The 13,921-nt window shown below is 37.1% G+C and overlaps 1 protein-coding gene across 4 annotated transcripts in view; it reads left to right on the top strand.

Annotated features, from left to right (window-relative positions):
* Positions 1–13,921, top strand: part of LOC106880220 (ELKS/Rab6-interacting/CAST family member 1) — a 296,919-nt gene that overhangs the window by 212,434 nt on the left and 70,564 nt on the right. For all 4 annotated transcript variants that reach the window (XM_052976221.2, XM_052976222.2, XM_052976223.2 and 1 more), the window contains exons 3-4: positions 4,282–4,380; positions 8,807–8,971. In XM_052976221.2, the coding sequence (XP_052832181.1) occupies positions 4,282–4,380; positions 8,807–8,971 (264 nt within the window). The remainder of the gene's footprint in view (positions 1–4,281; positions 4,381–8,806; positions 8,972–13,921) is intronic.

The following is a 13,921-nucleotide window of genomic DNA, read 5'->3' as shown; positions in this document are numbered from 1 at the left end:
TTTATGGAAGTAGGTGATGGTGGTAAAATTGGTCTGACTGGATCTATCCAAACTATGATGCTGGTAGAAGGCATTGCTGTTGGTACATTAGGGTGATTGATGGGTTGTGTGTGAGGTGCTCTGGCAGACACTGGGTCACAGAGAACTTGTTGAGGTAGATTTATTTCTGCCTGGATGACCTTCCTGTCACCGGCCCAGACATGTTATCACAGAACACTGGAAACAAATAAGACACCTTGCTTGTTGATAACATTCATTTTACAACTATGACGTGATGTCAAGGCAAAGACACAGTAAACACGCACACACACCGTGTGTGTGTGTGTGTGCATATATATATCATCATCATCATCATCATCGTTTAACGTCCGCTTTCCATGCTAGCATGGGTTGGACGATTTGACTGAGGACTGGTGAAACCGGATGGCAACACCAGGCTCCAGTCTGATTTGGCAGAGTTTCTACAGCTGGATGCCCTTTCTAATGCCAACCACTCAGAGAGTGTAGTATATATATATATATATACACACACACATATACATACATACATATATACAAAAATATATACACACACACACACACACATATACATACATACATATGTACATATATATATATATCCACGTATATATATGTATATGTATACGTATATATATATATATATATATATATGTATGTATGTATGTAATTGTGTACCATTTCTCTGTTTTTCCCTCCTTGTTTTCGTATCTTAGATTTTCCAGGGGCTGGCCAGATTAGAGCAGTCTCGAGAGTAACCAGCCGAAACTGCTAGGGTGATCAGGTACTCGACTGAAGATTGAAGGCTCCAAATGACCCGTCTTTGTTTTTCCTGCCCTTTTTTGTATCATCTAACTGTCCGTATGTCTTGTTGTTGCTTGTTACGTTCTTGTTCCATTTTTTGTTTTGTTTATATATATATATATAGATAGATAGATTCAGATGAATATGGTACTTAAGTTGAGGCACCAGAATTTAGTACGGTATTTTCCATACAGTTTCAAAATAAGGTGATTAAAATCAAAATAGGCCACAAGGATATCCAGAGGTAATGCATTGTTCAATTAAACGGAGTTGCTTGAAACGATCATTCTGCATTACCTCTGGATATCCTTGTTGCTTATTTTGATATATATATATATATATATGTAGAAATGTATATATATATATACATATATATATATATGACTGCATGTGCTGAAACAGCTACTCAACCACTCAAATGTGAAAGTGATATATCTTGACCTTTGCAAAGCCTTTGATAAAGTTGATCATGGAATGATATGTCACAAACTGTGATCTCGGCATAGTTGGAAAATTGGGAAAATGGCTTCATGACTTTCTGAAGGATAGAAGTCAGGTGGTAGTAGCCAATGAGGCCACCTCCAATGACATGCAAATAGTGAGCGGTGTTCTGCAAGGCACTGTTTTGGGATCACTACTGTTCATAATTGCCCTCTCAGACATGCCCTCAGCCACACAGAGAGCCACAATCAAATAAGATGCAGATGATACAAAAGTTTCACAGGTAATACAGAACCCTGAAGACACTATGCATGCACCTGCAATATGAGCTGGATGAAATATACAAGTGGGCTGAAAAGAATAGCATGCAGTTTGTAGCTAATTTAGCAACATGCATATGGAAGGATGCATCATTACTCATGTAAATGCCCAGTTCTCACACTGTTTGTATGTTCGTGAACAAGATATCTCAAGAACCAGTGGATGGATTCAGATGAAACTTTGAGGGATGTTTGGCCTTTTGACTGGCACAAACTGATTATATTTTGGGATCAATCCAGTACTGGACAAGGATTCTGGACTATTTGGAGTTTTTTTTTACTTAGTTTTTGAGAGCAGTCATGTTCATTTTTAGTATTCTCATTTTTGAGAGAAGTCAAATTTATTTCAGATATTCTCATTTTAAAAATCATTTCTGGCTAATCGTTGAGAGGACATTGGTGTTGCCTTGGCAGAGGTGTACGCTCTCTGAGTGCTCTTATTATTATTATAGATGTCGTGCAGTATACAATACCCTGAGGTTGTTGATTGAAGATATTGTGTCTACCGGGGGTTTGTACTGTTTGTTAAGTCACGACAAGGACCTCAGACAGACAGTACTTTATGCAATATGTGTGTAGTTCCAAGTAATGCCAACTTTTGTAATATATCTAGATTGTAGAGCATTTCTAAGGTTTTCAGATTCTCCGATGACAATAGGGATAATTATTATTATCATTATTAGAGCGGCGAGCTGGCGAAATTGTTAGCACGCTGGGCAAAATGCTTAGTGGTATTTTGTCTGCCATTGTGTTCTGAGTTCAAATTCCACCGAGGTCGACTTTGCCTTTCATCCTTTCGGGGGTTGATTAAATAAATACCAGTTATGCACTGGAGTCGATGTAATTGACTTAATCCCTTTGTCTGTCCTTGTTTGTCCCCTCCATGTTTAGCCCCCTGTGAGCAATAAAGAAATAATAATAATAATTATTATTATTATTATTATTATTATTATTGTTATTATTATTATTATTATTATTATAAAAGCGGTGAGCTGGCATAATCGCTAGCAAATTCCACCAAAGTCGACTTTGCCTTTCACTCTCTCAGGATTGATAAATTAAGTACCAGTGAAACACTGGGGTCATTGTGATCGACTAGTCCCCTCCCCCAAAATTTCAAGGTTTTGTGCCTTCAGTAGAAAGGATTATTATTATTATTATTATTATTATTATTATTATTATTATTATTATTATTATTATTATTATTATTATTATTCACTTGTAAGTTTGAGAAAGACAGTGTGATTAGGGCACTTGCCCTAGTGGTCAGGGTGACCATGGTTTTTGTGAGGTCTCCACAAGCAACCCTAGGAGGTCTCCCTTATTTGAAGAATTATTCATTGTTATAATTTTATTTTTTACATGTCTTTTATGTAATCTCATACTGTATTGTCCTGTACCAACTCCAATGTTTTTGTGAACCTTTAATAATTAATAAAGAAAACATCATTATTATTTTTTCATTTAGACACAACAGATTAGACATTGGGAAAAAATTCCTAACATCAGGCTACAACAAATAACTTTAGATGCTAAGACCTTTCCTGAGCTGTCCTTAATAATACTGTTTTCTGGAGCTGCACTAAACTAGGTTTTATACCTATTTCCTTTATCAATCTGTTCAAATCTTTAGGGATAGTTCCTAATGCACCAATCTCTACAGGAATACATTTTACCTGCATTTTCCATAGCCTCTGTAACTCAATGACTAGGTTCTGGTACTTTATTTTCTCTATACTTCCCATATTGACTTTCTCATCATTTGGGGCTGCAAAGCCAATTACCTGGTACTTTCTATTCTCTTAATCTATTACTACCAAGTCCTTGTAGCTTCTATTACTCTGTCAGTCTGAATGTTAAAATCCTACAACATCTTACTAACACTTTGCTAGGTTCATGTTCATACCTCTTATCAGTATGCTCAAATTCTAGCTTTCTATATAACTCCCAGTGGATTATTCTCCCTAGGTCGTCTTGTTTTTTCTTGTGTTCTTTCTGTGCCAGCATACATTCACTGGTTATATGAGTAACGCATTCTTCCTTTGATTTACATAACCTACATTGGAAATCTACCTGATTTTTGTCTATCTAAACTTACATCCAGTTAGTCCTTAATACTTGATCTTGTCCTGCTACTAACAAACTTAGTGTCTCCCTTTCAGCCTTCCTTTCTGCAACCATAACCATGTCACACTATTACTGTTTCCGGAAATCTATCGTGCAAAACCTTCTCTTGTCAGTCAAATAATCTTGCTTTTTTTTTCTGTTTTTTTTTTTATTAAATCTACATTTGGCTCTTTGGTTTCCTTGTCCCCTGCTTGAAAAATAATCATTTCTAAAATAGGTACATATCACAAATTTCAGGTGAGGTGTTGTTTGATTAAACCAATCCCAATTCTCAACTGGTACTTAATTTTATCAACCCCTGAAGTTGACAAAACTGTTCTGCAATTTCAGATTAAGTCCTGATCAAAATAAGCCTAAAATCAAAGAGGCATATCTCTCTCTCTCTCTCTTTCTCTCTCTCTCTCTCTCTCTCTCTCCCTCTCTCCCTCTCCCTCTCTCTCAACTTTATAAACTAACATGGTAACAGAGTTTCATTCCATTCTTCTTCCTACAAAAAATTATGACTTTGTGCCTAAAAAGAAAAAAACACCCAGGATCAGTAAATTTATAGAAAGTTTCTCTGTCATTTCAGGAAAATGGGATCCTTTCTAATCAACTCAAGAATGCACAGTTCCAAATGCAGTCATTGCCTGCAAATGCACATACAATGCAAGCTATGCTCGAAGCCAAAGTAAGTTTGTTTGTTTCATTCATTTATTTATTTTGGTTTTTATATTGTTTATGAAATGATTTTTTTATGTTTTTCTTCAAATGAATCATCATCATTGTCAATATCATCACTATCATCATCATCAACACTAGTACCACCGCCATCTGTAACATCATCAGCACCACTTCTACCATCATCATCATAATGCCACCATTATCATTGGTAACACCACCAACATTACCTCCACCACCACTACTACCACCATTATCATCAGCACCATTAGCACTACTATTATCATCATCATCATTCCTGTCATAACAGCATAACAACCAAAGGTACAACACTTCTCTCTCTCTTCTCTCTCCCTCCCTTCTCTCTCCTCTCTCTCCCTCTCCTTCTCTCTCCTCTCTCTCCCTCCCCTTCTCTCTCCTCTCTCTCCCTCCCCTTCTCTCTCCTCTCTCTCCTCTCCCTCCCTCCCCTTCTCTCTCCTCTCCCTCCCTCCCCTTCTCTCTCCTCTCTCTCCCTCCCCTTCTCTCTCCTCTCTCTCCCTCCCTTTCTCTCACACAGATTAAAGGCAAAAACAAAAACAACATGAATTCTTCACACCTCACAGTAATGGGACTTCTACAACCCTCCTGCATATCTAAAAGATTGGTAACTGAAGATCTACTCAGCCACACTAACTCAAACCATCACTGACTCAAACAAGCCAGTGGGTTGGGGAGCCCCTGTATCAATGGTTCTCAACTGGGGTCCATATGAGTTTTTGTTGTGAAAAGTTTTGTTCAACAAATTGGTTATTCTTCTACACTCCACAAAATATTTTAACAATTTTTTTTTATAGAATTCCTAATATTTAATTATTGAAATATTATAGAACTTTTTAAAACATGGAATGGTTATGGGGGTCCACCTGAGTAAAATAGGAATCGAAAGGGTCCATAGGCAAACAATGATTGAGGATCATTGCTCTATGTGGTGCATGAACCCTAGAAATTGCAACCAGATTTATCTCAAATCACACCCTACCATCTGAAAGGAAAAAAGAACATTGGATCATGTGATCCTTAATTCTGTGCTGAAAGGGAAAAGACAGGATGGTCAATGTTGGAATGTTTTTGAATCATAGATCTGCACTTCAGAACAGATCTGTAACTAAACAACCACAACAACAGCTGACTCGTTGATGTTTTTGTCTTCTGCCTGTCTCTTCCACTGCTACTACACGTGACTCTGCTCCTCTAAACTAGATAGTAGTATACTCCTCCTCCATTTTACAAACCAATCTCTCATCTTCCACCTCTTTCCATAACCCCCTCTGTCCCTCTCCTCCCTGACCCTGCACTACACACTTCACTTTGCTAGTCACTCCTCTCTTAGAACTGCAATGCTATGATAGAAGGCTCCTATTTCTGGCACTACTATCTGACTGTCTGATGTGTAGTGTGGTGTGGCACAGTATAGTGAAGGTACATTGCTTAGTGGTTAAGCTATTCAGCTCACAGTCATAAGGTCATGAGTTCAGAAACTGGCGGCATGCTGTATCCTTGAGCAAGACACTTTATTTCACGTTGCTCCATTCCACTCAGCTGGCAGAAATGAGTAATACTTGTATTTCAAAGGGTACTTGTGTCCATGGAGTGCTCAGTCACTTATACATTATTTTCAGGAACAGGCTGTTCCATTGATCGGATCAACTGGAATCCTTGTCGTCGTAACGGAATGCCAATTTTTTTTTTATAGTGTAGTCTGCTGTTATATAGTACAGGCTAATGTGTTTTAATATAGTCTAGTGTGGTGTGTTACAGTGTAGTGGTATCATGTGGTGTGGTATAGTACAGAAGTTTAATGTAATCTAATGCAGTTGTTGTTTAGCACCCCACCCCCCCAAGTCAGCTTAATTGAGTAAATCTATGATCAATGACAATCCAACCATGACAATCCTGCCTACAATATCAAATGTGCCCTCTTTTAAGGCAATGTAATGTTGCTTCAGAAAGATTCATGTGACAGCATAAAGGCTTCCTCTAATAGGATCTACTATTGTGCTGTAGAACAGTACTCAAATATTGTACAGGGCACTGTAGGAGAGTAGTGTACTCTAATGCTGTACATTGTAGTGTTGAAGAGTGCTTCATTGCAGTATAGTACAATACAGAATAGTATTGTAATGTAGTATAGGTCAGTATACAACAGTACTTTAATGCAGTATAGTACAATATTGAATTGTACTCTGATATAGTATAGGGCTGTGAAGAACAGTACTCTAATGTGGAACAGTATAGAAGACACTCTAATGCAGTATAGTGTACTGTAGAACAGTACTCTAATGGAGTATATAACATAGTATAGGGCAATGTAGGACAGTACTCTTAATATAGTATATGGCAGTGAGGCAGAGCTGGCAGAATTGTTAGCAGTATTTTGTCTATCTTTACATTCTAAGTTCAACTTCCATTGAGGTTGACTTGGCTTTCATCCTTTCAGGGTCTCTCTCCCAAAATTGCTGGCCCTGTGCCAAAATTTGAAATGACTATAGTGTATGACAGTGTTGAAGAGTATTTTAATGCAATATTGTAGTGTAAGACAATATTTTAGCGTAGAAGAGTACTTTAATGGAGTATAGTGTGGTAAAGAGGTTGAGTACTGTACAGTGAAGTGCTTGGAGAGTTTTCCAATGTTGTCATCTGGTGAGTAGACAGAATCACTAAGCTATTTAATTATGGCTCTTTCTGAATTCAAATGCCAACAAGTTCTTTGCCTCTCATCCCCACAAATACAATTAGTCCTAGTTTTGTCTGAGTATATTCCTCCTCAATCACCCCCAAAAATGTGTGGTGATGTGGCAATATTAGAAATCAGTGGTGTCATGCCTCAAAATTGATGTTACTCTATACCTCAGAGCAGCAATTTATTCCAGTATTTGCACATCACATGTTTTGGTTTAATCTCTCTTCATCTTTGTACAAAGTGAAAGTAGAAACATTAGCCTGATTGGTGTTGGTTTTGTTATTACTGTGGTGGTGGTGGGGTGGGGCTGGAGCTAAGCTATATGACATGTTAAATTTTTTTTTTTCTCTTATTGAAATCCTATAAAAGAGAGAAAGAGCGAGAGAGAGAGAGAGTGTGTGTGTGACAGACAGTAAATCTGAGAAAGAGTGAGAGATAAGCATATATATGTACCATTTACATCTGGAAATAAGAGATTAGTACAACATAGTTATCTTTTACTTTATTCCGGTTTCAACTGGAAAGATAACCTGGAGGTATTTCTCAGTTTCTCGGATTCACATTAGAATATCTGAAATAATGGATACAAAATTACAATAAATAGGATATTGTATAACATTTTGCCTGATTTTTTAAAAAATGTTTTTCTTCTTTTAGTTAAAATGTTTAAAACTTGTTGATTCCATTGAGTGGGTTCTGTTTCCAAAGGAAATCAAGATATGTGAGATGCTTAGGCTTCAAAAGGAATTTTCTGAGTAGTTTCAGTCATTGGACTGCAGTCATACTAGGGTATCAACTTCAGGGGATTTTTAGTCACCTTATATCAACCTCTGTTTAACCCTTTAGCATTCAGGTTGCTCTACCAAATGTAATGGCTTTTTATTCAAATTCTTTTGAATCAATCATGCATTATCTTATCGGTTTGAGGTTTTGATGATGTGATTGTTTATTTATATAATGTTAGTGTAGGTTAGGTGTGAGAGGTTAGATATGACCAGTTTGAATGTGAAACATGTAGAATAATTGAACCTAGTTTTGCTGGTTTAAATGCTAAAGGGTTAATGAATAGCTACATTCCTTTCAGTATATGGAGATCAAACTTTGTGCACCATTTTACACCTGAATTCACACACACTCTCAGAAACTTCCTATTCTTGAGTAGTAGACTTGCATTGTTCCCTGGGTTAACCCAAATGAGGACCTTTGGTGCCCTTAGTGCTGTGGTTCCGAACCATTTTTTATCTATGGACTCCCATAGCTATTTGATGTTTAAAAACTAGTTTTATAGATACTTCTTTCAAATTTCCGATTTTGTTTTTCACACATTAACTTGTATAGGTTGAACTATGTAAAACATTAGAGAAAGTAATTTAGTTGTTTCTTGCAATAAATACATCTAAATTAACTCTTTTTCATGGATTCTTAATATACTACTACAGGTCCCCAAGTTACTATTTTGCTTGTGTGCCCCCACCACCACCAAAATAATTTTATATGTATGGACCCCAATTGGGGACCACTGCTTTAGCAGAATCCACTTTGTTGTAATCATGCAGACCAGTTCTTCAATCTTCCTCTTTTCATTGTACAATGGCACAATGAAAAGCTTAAAAGAGTCACGGGCATTGTCTTTCTTCCTCTCTGTAAGTCATTAAAACAATAAATGTTTAAATACTCAACAAGTATTTGAATTCTTTATATATTATTATGTTGCCAGGATTCTCGTATTTCTGCCTTGGAAAAGGATATTCAACTTCTTGAAGACAAGCTGTTGACCTTACAAGAAGATATTTCAATTGGAGACAGATCAATGAAGCATAGTAATTTGTTGGGCAGCAAGGAAATGAAAAATAGTCCAGACATCCGTACTTTAAAAACGCAGGTCAGTTCATCATATTTTACTTTCTTCCACCTATATGTTGCTTTGCTGTTGTGTTGTAGGAAATTCATCTCAAAGACCATGAAATTAAAATCAGTATACTTAATTTTACTTACATAAGTCCTTTACTTCATCAGGGGTATAGACCAGCAATGACTTTTCTCTACTGATCTCAACTCTAGGCTGTTTCTTCTTCCAGATCTTGTTGGTTTTGAAATGTCATTGATACTTCTGTAACTTTTCCTTATCTATGGAGGTGTGTTGGCCCTATGCAAATCCAGTTTTACCTCTTGGAAGAAGTAGCCCATATTAGGCTGGCGTCTATCCTATGACTTGTCCAGTTTTGGAGGCCCTATCAAGAATTGCACTTGGCTAGCATAGCTCCCAAGGTCATTAGGGACGTATGCCACCACTCCACAAGAAAGGCTGGACCATGTGGTGGAATATATTTAATGTAGTGATACAAAATATTGTAATTAATTAAAATTAAGACTTGCAGTCAGGGGAGAAAAATGTTAGCTTAATGATTAATTCTGCTCAGAATAGATAAAGGAAACAACTTTGAAGTTTCATCAACAACATTTAATGTCCATGTTCTCTGCTGGCATGGGTTGGATGGATCAGTAGGAACTGGCAAGGGGCTGCACCATGTTCCACACCTGTTTGGCATGGTTTCTATAACTGGGTGCCCTTCCTAATGCCAACCACTTTATAGAGTGTACTGGGTGCTTATTATGGAACACCTTGGTTTTAGGATCTCAATTCTGTTGTAGTGGAAGGGTCTTCTCAAGTACAGTAATGTGTCATATATGTTGGTCCTCTGTTATCTCCCTCAATCCTCTGTCATCTCCCTTTCATCAGCATCATCATTTAATGTCTGTTGTCCATGGGTTGGATGGTTTGACCAGTGCTAGTAAGCTGACGGGTTGCACCAGACTCCAGTCTGATTTGGCATAGTTTCTATAGCTCAATGCCCTTCCTATTGCCAACCACTCTGAGAGTGTAATGGGTGCTTTTACATGTCACTAGCATGGGTGCCAGTTGCATGACACCAGTATTTGCCACATTGGCTTGATGAGTCTACTACTCGAGCACAGCATACTACCAAAGGTCTCGGTCATTTGTCATTGCCTCAGAAAGGCAATGACAAATTAATTAAATTAATTAAAATTCAATATGGAGATGAGGTGGGGAAGTCTGATCTACAATCAATACAATGACAATTGTTTCAGCTTTATTGGGCTTCATAATAAACCATGTAGTTCAAGAAATAGTAATAATATAATAATTATGAAATTACCATTTTGAGAATTTCAGTGCTCAAATTGATCAGGAAATTGTGAAAAGTCATGTTGAAAAAAGTATCTTTAGGTGGTTGTGTAACCCCAGCTGACAAAAACACATCTCTGAAAACATTTGAGAAATTGAGCAAATATAAGGACTTAGAGATAGAATTTAGAAGAATGTGGCATCTCGAAGCAACATTACCTATTGTTAGTGAGACACTTGGAATGATATCAAAAGAAGCAAACACATATGTAAACCAAATTCCTGGCAGCCCCAAAATAAGTGAATTGTAAATGATCACACTTATTGGTACCTCACAAACCTTATTCATTCAAGTTTGTTATGAATTTTAAAAAACAAAAAATTTTTTTTGCAACGCATAGACATCAATTTTTCAATTGTATGGTACTTCATTTGTTTGCATTTTTAGGTGCAAAACTTGTCTTGTTGCTTGACATCTCTAGTTGAAACAAATTAAGGCAAAAGGAAAAACCTAATAATAATAATAATAATAATAATAATATGTCATGCCAGTAATTGTAGGGACAAAGAGAGTAATTGTTGTGCCAGTAGTTGTAGGGACACTCGGAGTACTAACAACCAAGTTTGAGAAATATGTCACAGAAATTGGAATTAACATGAGGGTAGAGCATATTCAAAAGACTGCTCTATTGGGGACAGCAAGGATTTTGAGATTGGTACTTAGGTATTCAGTATCTTTCATGAAACTTAATTTTAGGTGCAGGCATGGCTGTGTGGTAAGAAGCTTGCTTCCCAACCTCATGGTTCTGGGTTCAGTCTCACTGCATGACATTTTGGGCAAGTGTCTTCTATTATAGCCTCAGGTTGACCAAAGCCTTGTGAGGGAATTTGGTAGACAGAAACTGAAAGAAGTCCATCATATGTATATATGTGTGTGTGTCTTTGTGTCTGTGATTATCCCCAATCACCACTTGACAACTGGTATTGGTGTGTTTATGTCCCCGTAACCTAGCAGTTCAGCAAAAGAGACCAAAAGAATAAGTACGACTCATTCAACTAAAAATATTCTTCTAAAAATATTCTTTGAGGTGGTGCCCCAGCATGGCCACAGTCTAATGGCTGAAACAAGTTAAAGATAACAGATAAAAGATAGTGTTGAAGCTGTTTTTGAATTCAAGTTGTCTAAAATATCAACCATCAAAACAAATTGCAGCATTTCAATTCAACAGCAATAATGGAATCTGCTGATTATTAATCATAAGGATAAAAATCCCTGAAAAACTGATTTCTTAACATTGATTTGAATAATCCTTTCTTATTATAGGCACAAGGTCTGAAATCTGGGTGCGGGGTATAGTTGATTATATCAAACCCAGTGTTTTACTGGTACTAAATTTATCACCCCCAAAAGGATGGAGAACAAAGTTGACCTTGGCAGAATTTGAACTCAGAATGTAACAACAGACAAAATACTGCTAAGCATTTTGCCTGGCATGTAACAATTCTGCCAACTTGGTGCCTTAACATTGATTTAAGAAATGCCTTTCAAAAGAACTACAGTGAAAAATAAATCTGATCCCTCATCAACAGATATTTTGCTTTTTCATGTTCACTAGATCTGCTAAAAATAACTGCCAAATCTTCCCTTAAATTACACCATACTATCTTGTGATAAAAAAGACATAATGGAACACTTTTGACCATCACAGATCCCTCCAAATATTTCACCATAAGGTTGACCAAAATCGTTGTTAGTAAAATTTGGTAAACATGTGATGTGCAAGCCCAGTTGAGCATGACTTTGTGTACCTTTAGCAGAGTTCACTCTGTTAAGAGCATTTGGACTACATCCCCAGTCTGAGAGGGTAACTTCCTCTCCTTCTCCCTCCAGTCTCAGAAAGCCTGAGAAAAGAAAAATTGTGGACACTGTCCTTCTTTCTCTGGTTAACCCTTTAGATACCAACCTACCTGAAACTACCTTTGGTTCCATGATACAAACTTTTAAAGTGATTAAAACCTTCCATCAAAATTTCATGTTGATTTATGTTCCAAACATAATGCTGTCAAAATTATTTTAATACATTTTTTATTATTTTCAAAATTAATTGAAATGAAGGCAGTGTATTTCAACAGAAATATGGTGTCAAAAGGGTAAAACCATTAAAAATCAAATCTATTGCTCTACTCAGCATTGGCAGAACTTTTACTGAAAGTGCTACATTTTCCAAACAGAAAATCAGAAGTTGCAGTAAATTATTCCAGTTGATGTTAAATACATTTTTGATATTCATCTTATTGTGATTAAAAATTCATGAATAAGATAAACAGTTATTTTGATGTCTTTGAGAATGGAATGAAAGAGAAATATTTAAAAAGAAACCAAAAAGTGAAGAAGAAACATTCCTTTTGATGATTTAATGAGTCAGCTGATTTGCAAATGATAAGAATTAACTTCTGAGATTGGAAGTGGAATTGCCAACTATTGCAATACAGAATCATCATCTTGGGAATATAACACATCAATACTGGATTTAGTGATGACCATCCAAGTACACACATTAGATTTTGTGTAGATAACATTAACTGGTATACTGTTGGGTGTCAGCAAATTTCCTTCTTGATGGTTGGATGGGTGTTGTTGGGTGCTCCCTATTAGTTTGGTTGCAGCAAACTTGTGATATAGATACAACAACAAGCAACCCTTATAACGCTATTTTCCTTGCCTTTATTTCTTTGCCTCCAACATTTTTTGCCACGTCTTTCCCAATTTGCCTATTTCTTTACATCTTCCCACATTTGTTTCTTTCACTCCTTTCATCCATTGTCATCCTTCCTCAGAATATGACTCAGCTATTTCACCCCCATTTCTTGTCATAACATCCATCACTGGCAAAGAATAAGGCTAAAAATAAACTTCCACAATGTGTGTGTGCGTGCATGTATGTGTGTGTGTGTGTGTGTGTGTGTGTGTGTGTGTGTGTGTGTGTGTATATATATATATATGTATGTATAAGGTATTAAGTTTTTTAAATAGAAGAGGCACCAAGGTAGAGTGAGAGATAGCACACCACTGCACTAACAATGCATACTAATATATACATACTTACTAAAGTAAATACAGATTTGCATGGGACAAAATGGTGAAGCATGATCTTCAACTTTGAGCCTCACAGAGGCAATAACTAGTGACAGAGACATTTGGTGATATGCTGTGCTAGAGAAGACCCATCAAGCCAAGTGAAATCATAGTCATGGCTGATGTTGGTGTCATGTAACTGGCACCCATGCCAGTGGCATGTAAAGAGCACTGTTCAAGCATTGGGCCTCATGGAAGCAAAGGGGCTAAGTTCCCTTTGAGTGTTGGGCTCCATGGAGGCAAAGTGGCTAAATTCCTTTCAAGTGTTGGGCCTCCTGGAGGCAAAGTGGCTAAGTTCCTTTCAAGTGTTGGGCCTCCTGGAGGCAAAGTGGCTGAGTTCCTTTCAAGGGTTGGGCCTCCTGGAGGCAAAGTGGCTGAGTTCCTTTCAAGTATTGGGCCTCCTGGAGGCAAAGTGGCTGAGTTCCTTTCAAGGATTGGGCATCACAGAGTCAAAGTGGTCAAGTTCCTTTCGAGTATTGGGCTTCATGGAGGCAATGACCAAGACCTTTGGCATTATGTTGTGCTTGAGAAGAAGACCCATCAAGCTG

The sequence above is a fragment of the Octopus bimaculoides genome, chromosome 25, assembly GCF_046866305.1.
Source record: "Octopus bimaculoides isolate indiv1 chromosome 25, ASM4686630v1, whole genome shotgun sequence".
NCBI lineage: Eukaryota > Metazoa > Mollusca > Cephalopoda > Octopoda > Octopodidae > Octopus > Octopus bimaculoides.
The sequence above is the reverse complement of the archived record's forward strand: the minus strand, read 5'-3'. Positions and strand labels throughout refer to the sequence as shown.